A 19,909-nucleotide genomic window follows, 5' to 3' on the forward strand; every position below is an offset into this window, starting at 1 on the left:
GCCCTGCTCCTGAGGTAGAAGGTGTACTAGCCCTGCTCCTGAGAAAGAAGGTGTACTAGCCCTGCTCCTGAGGTAGAAGGTGTACTCGCCCTGCTCCTGAGGTAGAAGGTGTACTCGCCCTGCTCCTGAGGTAGAAGGTGTACTCGCCCTGCTCCTGAGGTAGAAGGTGTTCTAGCCCTGCTCCTGGGGTAGAAGGTGTTCTAGCCCTGCTCATGGGGTAGAAGGCGTACTAGCCCTGCTCCTGGGGTAGAAGGTGTTCTAGCCCTGCTCCTGAGGTAGAAGGTGTACAAGCCCTGCTCCTGGGGTAGAAAGTGTACTAGCCCTGCTCCTGAGGTAGAAGGTGTACTAGCCCTGCTCCTGACGTAGAAGGTGTACTAGCCCTGCTCCTGTAGTAGAATTTGATTAAATCTCGGTCCTGTATTGACGCTTTGCCTGTTTGATTGTTCGTCAGAGGGCATAGTGGGATTTCTTATAAGCGTCCGGATTAGGTTCCCGCACCTTGAAAGCAACAGCTCTAGCCTTTAGCTCAGTGCGGATGTTGCCTGTAATCCATGGCTACTGGTTGGGGTATGTGTATAGTCACTGTGGGGACGACATCATCGATGCACTTATTGATGAAGCCAATGACTGATGTGGTGTACTCCTCAATGCCATCAGAAGAATCCCAGAACATATTCCAGTCTGTGTTAGCAAAACAGTCCTGTAGCTTAGCATCTGCTTCATTTGACCACTTTTTGTATTGACCAAGTCACTGGTGCTTCCTGCTTTAGTTTTTGCTTGTAAGCAGGGATCAGGAGGATAGAGTTATGGTCAGATTTGCCAAATGGAGGGCGAAGGAGAGCTTTGTACGCATCTCTGTGTGTGTAGTAAAGGTGGTCTAGAGTTTTTTCCCTCTGGTTGCACATTTAACATGCTGTTAGAAATTAGGTCAAATGGATTTAAATTTCCCTGCATTAAAGTCCCCAGCCACTATGAGCGGCGCTTCTAGATGAGCATCTTCCTGTTTGCTTTTGGCCGTGTACAGCTATTGAGTGCGGTCTTAGTGCCAGTATCAGTTTGTGGTGGTAAATAAACAGCTACGAAGAATATAGATGAAACTCTCATGGTAGATAGTATGGTCTACAGCTTATCATGAGGTACTCTACCTCAGGCGAGCAATACCTTGAGACTTAATATTAGACATAGACACACACCACCACCCCTCGTCTTACCGGACGTTGCAATTCTGTCCGAACTGTATATTATCCATGTCTTCGTTCAACCACGACTCGGTGAAACATCTGATATTGCAGTTAATGTCCCGTTGATAGGATAGTCTCGAATGGAGCTCATCCATTTTATTCTCCAGTGATTGCACGCTGTCAAATAGAACGGATGGTAGAGGTGGGTTACCCACTCGCCGACGAATTCTCACAAGGCACCCTCGATCTCCGCCCTCTTTACCTCTGTCTTTTCTTCACGCGAATGACGGGGATTTGGGCCTGGTCTCAGAAAAACACGTTGGACTCATTAAAGAAAAACATCTTTGTCCAGTTCGAGGTGAGTAATCGCTGTTCTGATATCCAGAAGCTATTTTCGGTCATAAGTGTCAGGACCATCGTTAAAGGAAGACCAAGGTGCAGCGTGGTGAGCGTACATTTTCTTTTATTTAGTAAAATGTCGCCAACAAAACAAGAAATAACAAAAACGACCGTGAAGCTTACAAGGGCTATAGTGCCCCTAACAAAGACAACTTCCCACAATCACAACAGGGAAAAAGGCTGCCTAAGTATGATTCCCAATCAGAGACAACGATAGACAGCTGTCCCTGATTGAGAACCATACCCGGCCAAAACATAGAAATACACAAACCTAGAAAACAGAACAGAATGCCCACCCAAATCACACCCTGACCAAACCAAATAGAGACATAAAAATAAAAAGGCTCTCTAAGGTCAGGGCGTGACAATAAGAGATGGTAGCAGCAACATTATGTACAAAATAAGTTACAAACAATGTGAAAAAAATACAAAATAACACAGTTGGTTAGGAGCCCGTGAAACGGCAGCCATCCCCTCCAGCACCAATGCCTGCAGCTTTGTGATCATTGGTCCCAATAAGGGCTGTATTCTGATTGATTCTGTGCATTGTCACAAAGCGCACTTCTGTTTCATACATTCTTGTCAAATTTATTTTTAATTTATTTGTATTTTATTTAACTTTTTATTTTATCAGGGAGTCATACTGAGACCAAGGTCTCTTTTACAGATGTTGTAACGAACGTCGTCGGGAGAAGGAGAGGAGGACCAAAGTGCAGTGTGGTACGTATCCATAATACTTTTAATAAAGATGAATACGCGAACAAAAACGACCAACGAACAGTTCTGAAAGGTGCAACAAACACCAAACAGAAAATAACCACCCACAAACACAGGTGGGAACAGGCTAACTAAGTATGATTCTCAATCAGAGACAACGATAGACAGCTGCCTCTGATTTGGAACCATACCAGGCCAAACACATAGAAATACAAAACAAGGACAACACAGAACACCAGACATAGAATGCCCACCCAAACTCACGCCCTGACCAACCAAAATAGAGACATAGAAAGGATCTCTACGGTCAGGACGTGACAGATGTGCCCAGAATTACGTAAATTACTCAAAATACACACATCAAAATAAAAATACAAAATGAAAGCAGAAAGAAAGACACAGTAAAAAAAAAACTACGACAATCATCAGTAAAAAGGTCCTCAATCAGCATTCTGAAGTGTCCTAGAGGCACCAAAACATCACATTTTGAAAATGTTGAAGATTGTTCCACAAATAAGATGAAAAAAAACTAATAGTTGATTTACCTAACTCAGTAAAGAGAAAAGGAATTTCCAGTGAGCAATCCCTGAGACCAGGTGTGGTATCTCGTTTAGTGATGTTGTTAGGTACAGTGGGAGTTTTTGTAAAAGGGCTTTATAAATGAAAACATAGCAATGTATCAACCTACGTGACATCAAAGAGGGCCAACCAACTTTCTGGTAGAGAATGTAGTGATGACATCAAAGAGGGCCAACCAACTTTCTGGTAGAGAATACGGTGATGACATCACAGAGGGCCAACCAACTTTCTGGTAGAGAATGCGGTGATGACATCACAGAGGGCCAACCAACTTTCTGGTAGAGAATGCGGTGATGACATCACAGAGGGCCAACCAACTTTCTGGTAGAGAATGCGGTGATGACATCACAGAGGGCCAACCAACTTTCTGGTAGAGAATGCGGTGATGAGTACTAAAACTGTTGCCTGTAGTAAAGAGCAGTGCTCTATGATAAACTGCATCTAACGCTTTAATGAAGTGGCAGATGTGTTCATATAGATGATGTCGCCATAGTCTACCAATAGGAACGTCAACTGAATAATCTGCTTTCTACTTTTAATCGAGAGGCAGGACCTATTTCTATAGAAGATTCATATTTTTATTCTCAGCTTCTTAACTAACTTGTCAATATGCTTTCTAAAGACAGTTTCTCATCTATCCAGATGCCCAGATATTTGTAATCAGGGACACGATCAATATGGACACCATCCAAAGTACATATGCTTCAATCATTAGAGTGATGTTTATGCTATGAGACAATGTGTATGTGGGGTAATTGACAAACCAGAACCATAATTCCAATGATTTTCATACACTATGCTTACAATCATTTTATTTACAGAACTTCACATAACAGAGATCAAAATAGTTGTATTTAGTAAATGCACATAAACGTTGTTGTACTGATTAATGTCTCCTGTTAATAAAGCATGTTCATGACAATTTTTAGGAGTGTTTTTTAAATAATAATGTATTATAATTTGTTTGTTTTTGCTCAATATGACTGGGTGGGCCTGTGTCCACAATAATCAATGGCTATATATTAGTACTTTAAGTCAAAAAATGGATGTACCAATCCCAGATTTCCCCTTTAACGTCCAAGCTATACATAGTTTGTTTACAAAGAAAATGATAAAACATTATATTTTGGGTTATGATGGGGTGAGCATTTTACTAAGAGTAGGAGGCATTCATTCACAAGTTATTAATGTGAATAATTATTGGATACCATTAATTTAAATGACCAATGAATAGTAGTAACTATTGCAGATTGCATGAACATAAATTAAGTGTGCACTTGCAATTAAACTATATTCAGGCATTTTAAAGTACATTATTGATATATTTTTAGTTAATGATCAACATATAATGTACATGAAAATTACAACATGCTGGTTTCATGTTAATTAATACAGAAGGTTACTAACTGTCCACAAATGCCCTTTCACATTTCTATTTATATATTATTCATAATACAACATTTTAAGTAACTATAAAAAAACATGCAGATTTATTATAAAGAAAAATGTAAGAGAGAGAGAGAGAGATGTTTCTTAATTTCATTATTAATCCAGTACATATGATTTTCATACTACTATTCTGATGAAGAGCTGAAAGATTATTTTATATTTCACACCAGTGGCCATTATTACAGAATGTATCCCTCATAGAGAAGGTGATAGCCACAGGTATGCCTAATATTCCTATTTCTTCTCATCCTGATTGAGAATGGTTTGAAACAGAATAACTCTATTCTGCAGTTCATGAAGGAAGGAGAAGTCATATTTTTGGACCTCTGCCAATTCCCTTGGAATTCTTTGCTGGTTAATCTTTCTCTCTGCCTCTTGAAACATTTCATTAGTGTAGTGCCCTCCTCCATTCCCTGCCACCATGTCATCAATCTTCTTGATCAGCTCAACAACTTGACTTCTATTCCCATCTGTATTGTTGAAAACATGGAATCTGCCACCACAATGTTGAATCACTTCTCTGAGCTTGACATGACCCTTAAGTACATAGTTTTGTATTGTTTGACCACGTAATTCATCACCACGAGTGAACAGTACAATCATGTACTTGGCAGACTCTTCTCCAAAGAGTTGCTTGAGGGCTTCAACTGAATTCTGCTCCTCTCTGGTGAATCTGCCCACCTGGATCACCAGCAGGAAGACGTGAGGACCAGGGCTTGAAACCTGAATACACTTCACTATCTCCTTTTTTACATCCTCTGAATTTTTCTCTGTGTCTAAAATCCCTGGTGTATCCACCACATGTATCCAGCGGTTACCATACACTTTCTCTTTCTCACATGTCTCAGTCACAGAGTTAGCACTGGGACATGACTTAAATTGTGCCTTTCCCAGAAGGGTGTTTCCCACAGCACTTTTCCCCACTCCAGTTTTTCCAATCATCACAATTCTCAGGTCTTCACCTGCAAAGATGATCAAATAAAAGGAATATATATTTTGTATTATTCTTTTTTTAAACTTTAAACAACTTGCTGATTATGATTTAAAACAATTATATTACGCAATATCAACAATGGTTTATCAAAAGCACAATTAAATGTATATTTATTGTATTTAAAGCACTTAATTTGTGTTCCTCAAGCAGGCTTATCTTAAACCTATACGCAATCAAGCAATATCAATTGTTGGCTATCAGGAAATTATAATTAACTGTCATCTGGACAGAATTGAAAAATATCAGTCTAGGGCTGGTATTTAATCCTGCAGATTTCTGTACTGCTTTTTCAGAAGTGATTTTGATTTGCACAGCAACGTTTCCCACGTCTTGATTTAGATAATGACAGTCCTGTTACATGCCCTTGATGGCTTCAAGGGTCACAGGACTACCGAATATTATGTCCGGTATCAACTCTCTGTACCTGGAAGACGTTTTGCTAATCAGATGCACTTCTGAAATTCAGTGTGGAGAAACTATTCAGCAATGAGTCTAAACCACAAAACTAAGTAAGATACAGTAATTATTTTAACACCAAAGTATTCTTTATTTGTATTTTGATTCTTGATTCTCACCTGCAGGGATAGAGGCTCCAGCACCCATGGTGTCTCTGATGTAGTCGAAAATTAGTTTAGAGAAGCTGTGTGTTCTTATTCATATACCTAGCTCTCTGAACCAACCCACAAACATTTGATCTCACTCACTATAAAAGGAAGATGCACAACTCCTTGACAGACCAATTATTGAAGACCTCCCTATCACTTCACTCAAGCATTGGTATCTGTGGCAAATTCTGCAAAGCAAGACAAGGAAATGGCACAAAGTAAGTTCTGCTTCTTGATTCTGAAATCTGATTTCTGATTAAATGATAAGACATTTTTCTTTTGAGTTCTCCTATAGTGACAAAAATATATACTCTGTTTAAATGTTTAAAATCTTTCAAGCATAAAAAACCTGACAATTGTGTACACTTTGAAGACAAGTTGTGCATTTAGTGTTCTTGTAACGTTGTTCCTCCTCCTGAGGAGTAGTGATTTGACCAAGGCGCAGCGGGTTGTGAATACATAATAATAATATTTATTTAAACAAAACCGGAAAACACGACGAACACTTGAATAGAAACAAAATAACAAGACGAAAGTAGACAGACCTGAACGACGAACTACATGAAACACGAAGAACTCGCGAACAGGAAAATGACTACACAAAATGACGAATGCACGAAACAGTCCCGTATGGTGTAACATAGACACAGACACAGGAGACAACCACCCACAACAAACAATGTGAAACAACCTACCTTAATATGACTCTCAATCAGAGGAAACGCCAAACACCTGCCTCTAATTGAGAGCCATACCAGGCAACCCATAAACCAACATAGAAACAGAAAACATAGACTGCCCACCCAACTCACGTCCTGACCAACTAACACATACAAAAACTAACAGAAAATAGGTCAGGAACGTGACAGTTCTAGAAGGAACACTGCCTCAAAGATTACATCTGGTTGATGCCCTTTCATTGAACTGTTCTTACTGTTCTTTATTGTTATTAACAAAATGGCACACGAATAACATCTGAAACTGCAAAAATATTGAAATAATCTGTTCTAAAGATATTTTGCATTTTTTTGCAAATTCTTTGTTGATGTTATCTTAATTTGGCCCTGTTTCTCACAGCAGGGGTGTAATCATGCAGCGTCAAGAAATGTGAATGATTATGTGGATTATGTTATAATTTAAGATTTTTTGTTAGGACAAATTAAGTCTGACATTTTGAAGTGGAAATTACAAACTTTGGAAGCCTTTTTAAACTTGGAATACACTACAATTTGCATTAACTGCTGCACAGGAAAATTGTGACAACAGAGTGATCAAATTTAAGATGGGAGATCTGTATATACATGAATATGTTATTATTTCTAACCAGGTGATTTGGAAGACAAATATACCATTGTTCTGTTGGGAAGGAAAGGGGCCCGGAAGAGTTTGATAGGAGAAAATATCCTGAAGAAGAATGTTCTGACATATGATACAACAGAATGTCAGCGAGAAGAAAGCAGATAATTTGTTGTTATCAACACCCCAGACCTTTTTGAAGAAGACAGTCATACAAACCAGAACATTATTGACTGTATGGCACATTCATACCCAGGCCCTGATTTTGTTAGCAGAATGTGATTACATGACGATCACAGCCCTTGAAGATGCCAATCTAGACATCTGCAAAATCTCAGATCTACAATATATTTTCATGCTATAACATAGAACCAGTATATTATCGAGTTAATACGAAGCACCAATACAATATCACACTACAGTGCCAATATACTGTAAGACCAAGCTATAATACAAATATATTATCCAGCTATTGTCTTGCACTTTTGCTGGTTTTTGCATTTTTTAAGCTGATTGCTGGTTAGATCAAGTCGCAAGTTTTACTGTGGTGCTCTTTGCAATATTTCAGTTTCACTTGTTGTTCTGTAAAATGTGATGGTGACGTCTCCCCTTATTATAGACATCAATAACAAAGGAGCTGAGTCTGCTCTAGGACGTCACAATGGTAAGTTTGATATGAAATTTGACTTTGCAAGAAATAAATACAGAGAAGTGTTTCAAAAAGTAGAACTTTTTTTAAAGTAATTATTTTGCTGATATTTACATTTTATTGTTCCTTATATTGTTTTATCAGATGAAAACCATTGCAGAAATGTGAAGGATGACAACGATCACAGACATACTTTAAACATCGTGCTGCTGGGACAGACTGGCACTGGAAAGAGTGCAAGTGGCAACTTAATAATGAAAACAAACCCTTTTAAGTCTTGTCCAAGCTCTGTACCGGTTACTAGAGAGTGTCAGGTAGTACAGAGAAAGATAGCAGGGACAGAGGTTAGGGTCATTGATACACCAGACTTCTATGATGAAAATATAGAACAGTCAGACAAACACCTTATGGAATGCAGAAGGCTCTGTCAGCCTTCATTATTATGTGTCTATTTACTGGTTATTCAGATTGGACGATTCACAGAGGGTGAGAGGGAGATATTAAAGAAATTGGAAAAGGGATTTGAGAGTGAAATACGAGAGAAAACCATTGTCCTCTTCACTCATGGAGAGGACCTGAAACGCATGAGCATAGAAACATTCCTTGAAAAGACACACCCTCATCTTAAAGAGGTAGTGAGGCTCTGTGGGGAGAGGCATCATGTGTTCAGTAACACTAGCACAGACCGTCATCAGGTGATGGAGCTGATGGGGAAGATCTGTAAATTACTGGACCTTGAGAAGATGTCACAGGAGTTACAGGAGTGGGAAAGAAAACACTCCAGTTATCCAGCTTGTAGAACTAGCTAACTTTGATGTTAACAAAAATGTATGTAACTAATGATTGTTTTAAGTCATTTTTGTACATCTTTGTGACTAAAAGCTCCAAGTGTGAATAGTTCCAAAGTTGTGTAACTTGGTAATAGATGTTTACTGTCCTGTGTATTATACTATTGTATTAATAGTCTTTCCATTTATTCAAGTCACATACTTTGTGGCTTATTGGCTAAATTATCAGGCCTGTGGGGTAAAACAGATCAACATTACCCCGGAGTTCTGAAAATGCACAATTTGTTCAATGTAGTTGTATGTAATATATTTAAATATATGCAAATTGTAATTATTATCTCAATGTTTATTATCAGATATACTGTATTTTTTTCAGGTTAACCAATTTAACTTTTTAACTGTCATGTTAAGGAATTCATTCATATTGACATCTTTAGTCACACAAAAATTCCAGTAGATATATTTCTTATGTAAGTAAATGTTTTATTATTAGGTGGTAATTCAAATGACATTGTTTGTTGATGATAAGGTTTGATAACCCTGAGAAATTGGAAACACTGACCTTAATCTCTACGCTTATTAATAAAGCATGGGAAAAAAATATTATTCAATCATGTGATCCTATGGCAATTAATGTTATGCATTTGCTTTGTGTAACATGTCGTGGTAATTTCCTGTATTACTAAATGATGAGAGAGCAACAAACCACACACAAGTCAGAGTTATATTTTAAACTCCATCTTTAATTATATGAGCTTCACCATAGCCCTTTGACTCTCAGATCAATTCAGTATCTATAAATGAATTCTCTGAGAGTCCTTACAAAACAATTCTTAGTATCTTTTATAGCCAAGATACACCCCTCTCAACTCACATGATGAACCACAGATCTTAGGAATTTCCCGAAGGGCCTTTTACTTGAAAGAAGAGTATCCCATATCCAGATAGCATTAGCTATAAATTATCGTTCAGTTTGGTCTCTTAGACGAGGTTCTACTTCTCGTTCTTGGTACTTCATATTACCAAAACATTGCCTCATCCAATGGCATATATCAATTGTCAATTCTAGATACGCCCATCTCAAATACAACCCCTCTTCTCCCCACTCCTGGAGAAGCTCACTAAGTGGAGTGAACCTCTAGGTCATATACTATGAAAGATAAGTTCAACATCAAAGGGCTGGTATAATGGTTCCAGACACTGCCATACTCCTCCCCCCAATGGGAAAATGAGGGTATGACTGGAGTACAGACATAGTGGAGCCCTTCACATGGTTTCACAGATATATTCACCTATGAAGACAATGTTCAAACCTGACTTCTCCCTTTCTGATATTCTGCATATTACCAGACATGTAAAAGACAAGCCTGACCTCTCCCCTCTCTGGGCCCCAAGTGACTTTTCCCTAGAGAGAAAGGAAAATGCAACTGCCAACAGTATAGTCCAAAAGAAGACATTCTAATGACAAGTATAACGTAAATAAAACATCTTATTTATCTATATTACCTAACTAATTCTGATTCAGCTACGACAAACATCAGGGGTCTTTGAAGCTAAAAAGTAACATTGTCTATATAATAATAATGGAGTGAATTCATACAGCAATTTTCCAGGTGCTCTTAAGTTGTTTTTACAGACCTCATCCACTACCACCTTGGTCTATGCAATGGTTATAATGCAATTGTACCAACACAGTGAAAACAAAACTCTTTGAAGAATGTTTCATCAATACAACATTAAACCACAGGGTTTGGCTCTTACGGCACAACAGGGACCGTGAAGAGACACATGCAGTCTCTTTTAAATATTTTGTATTGTATTTTTAACTGTATTATGTGTTGTAAAGTGTAGGTGGGTGGCATTGTGTGAGCCTTGGCTTTTACGAGCCAGAGCGGCTCATGGGGCAGGGACTATCTCCTGTGTCTGAAACGTGGGGCGGAGACGGGAGATTGTGTAGTATTCTGTAGTGTTATGTTCTGCATATTCTGTGTTTTGTTTCCTGTTTGGACCTCAGGTATAGTAGATGCTGCCATGGTGGGGATCTTAATAAAATACTCATACAATAATACTAGTACTTCATTTCAGACATTATGACCTGTTCTCCCCTCAGCAACCTCCTGTGGCCTAGATGATCCAACGTCTCTGTGCCAAGTCATCCGCCCAGATAAGTTCTCACCCTTTCAGCTAAATATAAATAAGGTTTCCCCTGAAATAACAACTTCTGTGACTTCTTGACCCGACCGCTTATCTGGGACATAACCAGTAGAGTTATAGGGGAAGAAACTCTTTTAAACAAGACACTCCTTTTAAGTATGTCTTTCAGAAGTCTTCTCTAGCTTTTAGTTGAATCTAACTATGATTGTCTGTAGCATCCAGAGACTTGGACAACTTGGCTCATCACCTGCTTTAAACGGTCAACTCAACAGCTGCTCGGTTACCTTTTTGCTGCAAGTCATACTTTGAATCAATCTTGTGACATAGAAGATGCACACCTCAAAGCTGTTAGTGGATAGGACACTGTACAATTTCAGTTTTCAGTTAATATTCGTGAACTCCTCCTAAATTCATAATACATACTGTACAAGTATTCTCACAATACACTGCATAATTGCTTTAAATATATTTCTATTTATTGGATTGTCATAGGCACTGTGTTTGTGTGAAAGTTTTATTAGATGTTTCAATCTAATACTGTACACGCACATTGCAATAACTACTCATGTGATACCATACCATGGTTTATTGCATTCTCTGATCTGACATAAAATACCCTCATACTGTTATCAGTTCAGGAATCTAGCATTTACTTTCAGTTCCTCCTTACTGAAAAATATGCACCTAGGGTCAAACACTCAATCTCAAGTTGTATCTCCAAAGTGAAACATAAACACATAATTTCATAACTGGCAATCTGTAATGGACAGACTCTTGCGGCAGACTGGGTCTTATTTTGTATACTGGTCATTAAGATTGTCAGTTTCACAGAGGGTGCTAGAGTTAAAACAATTGGAAGGTGCATATAGCCCTTTCCAGCATTCAATGACCAAAAGCACCCTCTTCGGGTGGAATTAATATTTGTATAATTTCATAATTCAAAAAATATTATTTTTTATTTTAAACAACGAAAATCCGGTGTTTCTATGTCAAACAGTTTCGTTATAGTTCATTCTTCTGTGATGTACAGTGCATTCGGAAAGTATTCAGACCCATTGACGTATTCCAAATTTTGTTGCGTTATTCTATAATTGATTACATTGTTTTTTCCCCTCATCAATCTACACACAATTCCCCATATTGACAAAGTAAAAACAGGTTTTTGGAAAAAATGTAAGAATGATGGAGGCCACTGTGTTCTTGGGGCCCTTCAGTGCTGCAGAATTTTTTTGGTACCCTTTGCCTCGACACAATCCTGTCTCAGAGATCTACGGACAATTCCTTCAACCTCATGGCTTGTTTTTTTCTCTGACATGCACTGTCAACTGTGGGACCTTATATAGACAGGTATGTCCCTTTCCCAATCATGTCCAATCAATTGAATTTACCACAGGTGGACTCTAATCAAGTTGTAGAAACATCTCAAGGATGATCAACGGAAACAGGATGCTCCTGAGCTCAATTTCAAGTCTCATAGCAAAGTCTCTGAATACTTGTGTAAATAAGATATCTGTTAAAAAAAAAGATTAATTAGCAAAAAATAACTGTTTTCGCTTTGTCATTATGGAGTATTGTAGATTGAGGAGGGAAAAAATGATTTAATAAATTTTAGAATTAAGGCTGTAACATAACAAAATGTGGAAAAAGGGAAGGGGTCTGAATACTTTCATAAATGCACTGTATAAAGTGTAATATTGGGATGCAAACTCAAAATTGAATGCATTTCAACTCTATATTTGGCATGGCACAGGTGTCTTGTTCTTTGTAAGCCCATAACCATGTGTGTGAGGTGTATACTTTTGTTTCAAAGTAGATTTGTTTAAGATTACAAAGAATCACTCTGTGTGACCCTGATTTAGCAAAAGGTAAAAGTAAAAGGTTAAGAGTGAAATCAGAAACAAAACAATTGTCCTCTTTACTAACAGAGACGACCGGATATCACCTTTAATAAGATCATAAAAGCCTCATCTGCAAGATAATTTTGCTGTCGATCTAATGATGCACACTTGAGAATCAAATCAGTAACTTGAATGTAAACTCGTTGTCACGCGGGACTAGGTGGGTGAAGGAATCAGACGCAGAGAGAGATCCACTTGGAAAAAATATTCCTTTTAGTAATGCACAAAAAATGATAAGCCCAAACATCCAGGGCGCAGAGGACAACTTGATAACCTAAAACACACACACGTAACATAAAGACAATCCCGCACAAAACAAGGGCGGGTCTACCTACTAAATATAGGGAAGCTCATTTCCGAAAACAACAGAAACACAGGTGAAACTAATAAGACAAAACAAACAGACAACCGAAAAAGGGATCGGTGGCGGCTAGTAGGACGGTGACGACGACTTCCGAGCACCGCCTGAACAGGCAGGGGAGCCAACTTCGGCGGAAGTCGTGACACTCGTTCTATGGATCAAGGGCTCCAACAGAGTCCAGTGTGTATTAAACAATCAAGGGAAGTTCTCTATCTAATGATAGAGCACGTTGTCCCTCAAGGATGTATTCTATCCCCATTACTTTTCAAACTGCATTTAAATTACTGTAAAAGCAATCATTACTGATTTGATTCTCAAGTATGCATCATTAGATCGACAGCAAAACTTTCTTCAGGACAGGAAACTATTATCAAGATGAAGAAAGTATTTGTTGTGACCAAGAGGCAAGTACATTAAACACCTTTGTTTTATAAACCAGGTGATTCAACACATTTTCTCATAATGTTAACGGTTCAGGTAGGCTATCTCCTTTTTCATTTTCTCCAGGCCCTGTATACAATAATTCAGACTTTCTCTATTCTGTCTGACCTGTGTTGAGTGTTCATGTAGAGAAACATAAGGCAGGCAGGGAGCAACAGGGAGGTTTCGATGTAGCTCAAACTCTCTGAGGACTTTGTTTGGGAAAGAAAGGTGAACCCTAGTGGTGATTTTGTAGTGGTTGATGAGGCAGCTCAGTAACAGGGCTATAGACAGCTATAATACTCCTCTGTGTTTGGGTTCTGATTAGTTCTGATTAGCCCTTGAACAAGGGGTCAGTCCCCCCAATAGACCTCTCTCCACCTGTGGATGCACTGTCAGACTGAGGCATCATGGAGGCTTGATTGTGATCACACTGCACATCTAACGACCTGACCCTCTGTGCTTATCAGGAACATCAACCAGCAGAGCTACAGGTGAATGATCTGTATCAAACAAGACACGTATTCTCTTTCTCTTTCTCCAAGCAGTGTCCTGACAGAGCGAAGATGTACCCTGGTGCCACTATGCCCTCTACAGGTGCATTAGACACACTGGTGCTGACTCACACATGCACTAGACTAGAGGACATGATCAATTAAAAATAACTCAGTGTAAAAGAAAATACCTTTATCATACTAAAGCTCAATAAAATTCTGGACCCTCAATATAAGCCTGGAATATTGAATTAATTTATACCTCATTTTTCAGACCATCAGAAGGGAAAGTCTACTCAGTGTAATGTTGGATACCGCTGACTTATCTCAATTGCAGTCAAAGTGAAAGTGACTGAATAAAACACAGAACCACTCTGGCCATTGCTCTAAATATTCCTGTGACTCTTGAGAACAAGCCTAATCTCCACATAAATGTTTCTCTTAATATGTTGGACCCAATTGTAGGAAATTATGTGCCATCCATGTACTGTGGCTTATATTCTAAAGTATGCTACTGTATTATACACTGAGTGTACATTTCCATGACATAGACTGACTAGGTGAATCCAGGTGAATGCTATGATCCCTTATTGATGTCCCTTGTTAAATCAACTTCAATCAGTGTAGATCAGTGGTGTGAAGTACTTAAGTAAAAATACTTTAAAGTACTAAAGTAGTTTTTTGGGGTATCTGTACTTTACTTTACTATTTATATTTTTGACTCCACTACATTCCTAAATAAAATAATGTACTTTTTACTCCATACATTTTCCCTGACATCTAAAATACTCATTACATGATCAACTAGGACAAAATTAGGGCCCCTATCAATATAAAACTTTGTCATCCCTACTGCCTCTGATCTGGCAGACTCACAAAACACAAATACTGTGTTTGCAAAATTCTGTCTGAGTGTTGGAGTGTGCCCCTGTCTATCCGTAATGAAAAATAATAAGAAAATTGTGCTGTCTGGTTGCTTAATATAAGGAATTTGATGTATAGCATTTATTTTTACTTTGTACTTTTACTCAAGTATGAGGATTTAGTACTTTTTCTACCACTGTACATTTAAAAACAGATACTTTTAAACTTTTACTCAAGCAGTATTTTACTGGGTAACTTTCACTTTTACTTGAGTCATTTTCTGTTAAGGTATCTTTACTTTTACTACAGTATGACATTTAGTACTTTTTCCATCATGAGCAGATGGGCTCCCTCATTTTTCAGCATGTTTTAACAAAAAGTTAGATTTAGAGTTCGATAAACTTAGATTTTTCCGCAAGGACATATACAGGATACTACCCTCCACAACTTAACCTTCACTCCAAATTCAAACTCCAAACCTACAACCTGATTTTGGACAAAATGACCTGGAAGGATTAATACTACCAAAGATGATTATTTCCAAATGCTCTGACAAACCACTGACCAGCAAAAGAAGCACAAGAAACCTGAAAACACCATCCAACCTGGAACTGAGTGAGTAACGTTAGTCTGAAGCTACTTTTAAAGCCAAGAAGACAAATACATTACAATGCTATATTTCATAAGGACTGAATGCTAATTTAAGGCTACCAAGTTGGCTAGAACAGCACAGATCCAGCTGCAACTTCAATTAGCACGGAGGTGTAAATTGAGAGGCGTCAAAGCCCTTGAGCCCTACAATGGAAGGAGAGTTTCACAGCCTACCTCACCCAAATGCAAAGGCCTTTGAAACCCCCATCCATCTGTGCAGAGGTCATTACAATACAGTACCCCTGGATTCATCTCTATTTTGAACTGATATGCAGCCAGGACACTTCAATTGTAAATTACCTCAATGAGAAACAATATTGTTTCTTTGATCACATCAGAAGACATCCTCCTCGCAATCTCCCAAATACAACAGCCGCAGGACAACTTCGTTTGGACGTCGTATAGGACGATTCGCCAAAACTGAAGAGATATAGCTAGCTAACAACCTCCTTTTTCACTTGGAAAAAAACGGTGGACAGAGACTTGCTAGCTACGTTAGCTAGCTAGCTGTGATTTTCTACAAGGAATCTGCCTCCCGAAAAAAGTTTCTCTCGTGGGTGTGACACCTACTGCCGCTACCTACTGCACTGCTGCTTGGATTCCACCTGGCAATCTGTTCACTGTCTGCCCTGGCTTGTCTACCCCTGTCTGGTACAGGTACCACCGTCACACTCCCCCCTGTCTACCGAGCTTTCGCTCACCTCCAGCACACAGGCACTTTTGGGGCGTGTGACTTTGTTGACTATGAACTTGCTTGTTTACTCGACTGTGGGACAGACTATGTTTGTTCCCACACTCGGGACTCTGACTCTTTATTGGTTACACAGACTCTCATCCTATTCTAACCACTTTTCGCCAGCTTTGTATTCATGTTACCTGATGAAATTGCTGTACAATATGAACTTGTTGCCATTTGATGCACATTCAAATGTCATAAAAAAATCAACACTGCAGAGCTCTCCTGTCCTTTGTCGTCCCGGTTGTATTACTGCTGATGATATCTGGAAAGGTGCATGTACACCCTGACCCATCTATTGTTGCTAACCCTAATTCTGACTTGTGCTCATATCTGCTTTACTGATTTCTGCTCTCGTAAAAGCCTGGGTTTTCTGCACGTTAACACTAGAAGCTTATTACCTAACATCCAGATGTGTTGGTCATTACTGAGACGTGGTTAAGAAAGAGTGTTTTGAAAACTGATGTTAACCTTTCTGGCTATAACCTTCGTCGGCAAGACAGATCTTCCGAAGGTGGTGGAGTGGCAATCTTTACCAAGGAACACCTTCAGTACTCAGTTGTCTCCACCAAGTCTGTCCCCAAACAATTTGATTTGCTGGTTTAAAGCATTCAACTTTACAATAGCTCTTTGTTGACTGTTGCTGGGTGTTATCGTCCACCATCAGTACCGGCCTGTACACTAAATGCCCTAAATTCTATCCTGGCCCCTTACACTAAGTTTGGATTTGTCCCGCTAGGTGACCTAAACTGGGACATGCTTAAACCACCAAGCCCTAAAGCAACGGGACTCACTAAATCTTTCTCAGATTATTACCAATCCCACAAGGTATAATTCCAAACACCCAGAAAAGTACCTCCACAAATAATCCTGCTGAGAGGTATGAGTCTGGTATTTTCTGTAATGACCTTAGTGATCACTGTTTTACAGCCTGTGTCCGTAATGGCTGCTCATTGAAACGACCTGTCCTGATTTGTCATATACGCTTGCTAAAAAACTTTAATGAGCAAGCCTTCCTTCATGACCTGGCCTCTGTAAATTGGTATAGAATCAGCTTGGTCCCCTCTGTCCAAGACACTTGGACCTTTTTTTTTAATAATTTTTGCGGTATTGCTAACAAACACACCCCCATAAAGAAAATGAGAATTAATCTGACCGTGATCTGGCAGTGTAATGCGGTGCGTGTTGGTGGCAGGGAAGTCAGGCGCAGGAGAATGAACTTGGTAAAAACAGAGCTGTTTAATAAACATTCAAATAAACTCCAAAAACCAAAGTATACAAAAATAACATAATAGGGTGCAAAACCCATCGCACACCAGAACAAATAACACACCTACATACAACGAACAATCTCTGACAAGGACATGAGGGGAAACAGAGGGTTAAATACACAACATGTAATGAATGGGATTGGAAGCAGGTGTGTAGGAAGACAAGACAAAACCAATGGAAAATGAAAAATGGATCAATGATGGCTAGAAGGTCGGTGACGTCGACCGCCGAACACCACCCTAACAAGGAGAGGGACCAACTTCGGCGGAAGTCGTGACAGGCAGTGTTACTCCACCTCAAGAATTCCATTTGGCGAAAGGCACAGCACACATATACTCAGGCTGACTGGCTCTCATTCAGGCAAATGAGAAATAAGTGGACTCAGGCTATCCGGAAGGCCAAAGTTAGTTACTTTAAGTAGCAGTTCTCTCTCTGTGGGTCTAATGCCAAGAAGTTCTGGAAAATGGTTAAAGACCTGGAGAATAAACTCTCCTCCTCACAGCTGCCCGTGTCCCTTAATGTTGATGGTGTGGTTGTTACTGACAAGAAGCACATGGCTGAGCTTTTTAATCACCACTTCATTAAGTCAGGATTCCTATTTGACTCAGCCATGCCTCCTTGCCCGTCCAACATTTCCCATCTCCCTCTCTTTTTCCCCTGCCCCGCTACAAAGTTTCTCCCTCCAGGCGATCACTGAGTCTGAGGTGCCAAAGGAGCTCCTTAAACTTGACCCCAATAAACCATCTGGATCAGATGGTTTAGACCCTTTCCTCTTTAAGGTTGCTGCCCCTATCATCGCCAAGCCTATCTCTGACCTTTTTAACATCTCTCCTCTCTGGGGAGGTTCCCATTGCTTGAAAGGCAGCCACGGTGCAATCTTTATTTAAAGGGGAGATCAAGCTGATCCTAAATGTTATAGGCCAATTTCTATTTTGCCCTGTTAATCAAAAGTGTTGGAAAAACTTGTCAATAATCAACTGACTGGCTTTCTTGATGTCTATAGTATTCTCTCTGGTATGCAATCTGGTTTCTGCTCAGGTTATGGATGTGTCACTGCAACTTTAAAAGGTCCTAAATGATGCCACCATTGCCCTTGATTCTAAGCAATGTTGTGCTGCTATTTTTATTGACTTAGCCAAAGCTTTTGATACGGTAGACCATTCCATTCTTGTGGGCTGGCTAAGGAGTATTGGTGTCTTTTTGGCCTGGTTTGTTAACTACCTCTCTCAAAGAGTGCAGTGTATAAAGTCAAAACATCTGCTGTCTCAGCCACTGCCTGTCACCAAGGGAGTGCCCCAAGGCTCAATCCTAGGCCCCATGCTCTTCTCAATTTACATCAACAACATAGCTCAGGCAGTAGAAAGCTCTCTCATCCATTTATATGCATATGATACCGTCTTATACTCAGCTGGCCCCTCCCCGGGTTTTGTGTTAAATGCTCTACAACAAAGCTTTCTTAGCGTCCAACAAGCTTTCTCTACCCTTAACCTTGTTCTGTACACCTCCAAAACAAAGGTCATGTGGTTTGGTAAGAAGAATCCTCCTCTCCCCATCGGTGTGATTACTACCTCTGAGGGTTTAGAGCTCGAGGTAGTCACCGGATAGAAGTACTTGGGAGTATGGCTAGACGGTTACACTGTCCTTCTCTCAGCACATATCAAAGCTGCTGTCTAAGGTTAAATCTAGACTTGGTTTCTTCTATCGTAATCGCTCCTCTTTTACCCCAGCTGCCAAACTAACCCTGATGCAGATGACCATCCTACCCATGCTAGATTACGGAGACGTAATTTATAGATCGGCAGGTAAGGGTGCTCTCGAGCGGTTAGATGTTCTTTTCCATTCGGCCATCAGATTTGCCACCAATGCTCTTTATAGGACACAATACTGCACTCTATACTCCTCTGTATACTGGTCATCTTTGTATACCTGTCGCAAGACCCACTGGTTGATGCTTATTGATAAAACCCTCTTAGGCCGCACTCCCCCCTGTCTGAGATACCTACTGCAGCCCTCATCCTCCACATACAACACCCATTCTGCCAGTCACATTCTGTTTAAAGTCCCCAAAGCATCCATGGGTCGCTCCTCTTTTCAGTTTGCTGCAGCTAGAGACTGGAACGAGCTGCGAAAAACACAGTTGTGGCTGCTTCGCGTGATGTATTGTTGTCTCTACTTTCTTGCCCTTTATGCTGTTGTCTGTGCCCAATAATGTTTGTACCATGTTTTGTGCTGCTACGATGTTGTGCTGCTGCCATGTTGTGTTGCTACCATGTTGCTGCCATGTTATGTGGTTGTCTTAGGTCTATCTTTATGTAGTTCTATCGTGTTGTGTGTTTTGTTCTATATTTTCTTATATTATTTATTTATTTTTAATCCCATGCCCCCGTCCCCGCAGGAGGCCT

At 39.6% G+C, this 19,909-nt stretch overlaps 1 protein-coding gene and 1 long non-coding RNA gene across 2 annotated transcripts; one reads left to right on the forward strand and one right to left on the reverse strand.

Moving 5' to 3' along the window:
- Window positions 1-1,673: 1,673 nt before the first annotated feature.
- LOC139533710 (GTPase IMAP family member 9-like) lies at window positions 1,674-6,040 on the reverse strand. The gene is made up of 2 exons (XM_071332017.1): window positions 5,895-6,040; window positions 1,674-5,287 (listed from the first exon to the last, which is right to left on the reverse strand). Exons 1-2 carry the CDS (start codon window positions 5,920-5,922, stop codon window positions 4,560-4,562), a joined length of 756 nt encoding a protein of 251 aa, XP_071188118.1. The 5' UTR covers window positions 5,923-6,040; the 3' UTR covers window positions 1,674-4,559.
- A 6-nt stretch (window positions 6,041-6,046) lies between these two features.
- Window positions 6,047-10,704, forward strand: LOC139533711 (uncharacterized). Its single transcript, XR_011666845.1, has 3 exons — window positions 6,047-6,142; window positions 7,840-7,884; window positions 8,014-10,704. It is a non-coding gene; the product is annotated as an uncharacterized lncRNA (long non-coding RNA).
- The last annotated feature ends 9,205 nt before the right edge of the window (window positions 10,705-19,909 follow it).

Source organism: Salvelinus alpinus, chromosome 11 (assembly GCF_045679555.1).
Source record: "Salvelinus alpinus chromosome 11, SLU_Salpinus.1, whole genome shotgun sequence".
NCBI lineage: Eukaryota > Metazoa > Chordata > Actinopteri > Salmoniformes > Salmonidae > Salvelinus > Salvelinus alpinus.

Coding starts and splice junctions, on each gene's coding strand:
- LOC139533710 (XM_071332017.1), bottom strand. CDS start 5,922: ATGGGTGCTGGAGCCTCTATCCCTGCAG. Junction 5,288..5,894: donor TGGAGCCTCTATCCCTGCAG/GTGAGAATCAAG, acceptor TCATCTTTGCAG/GTGAAGACCTGAGAATTGTG.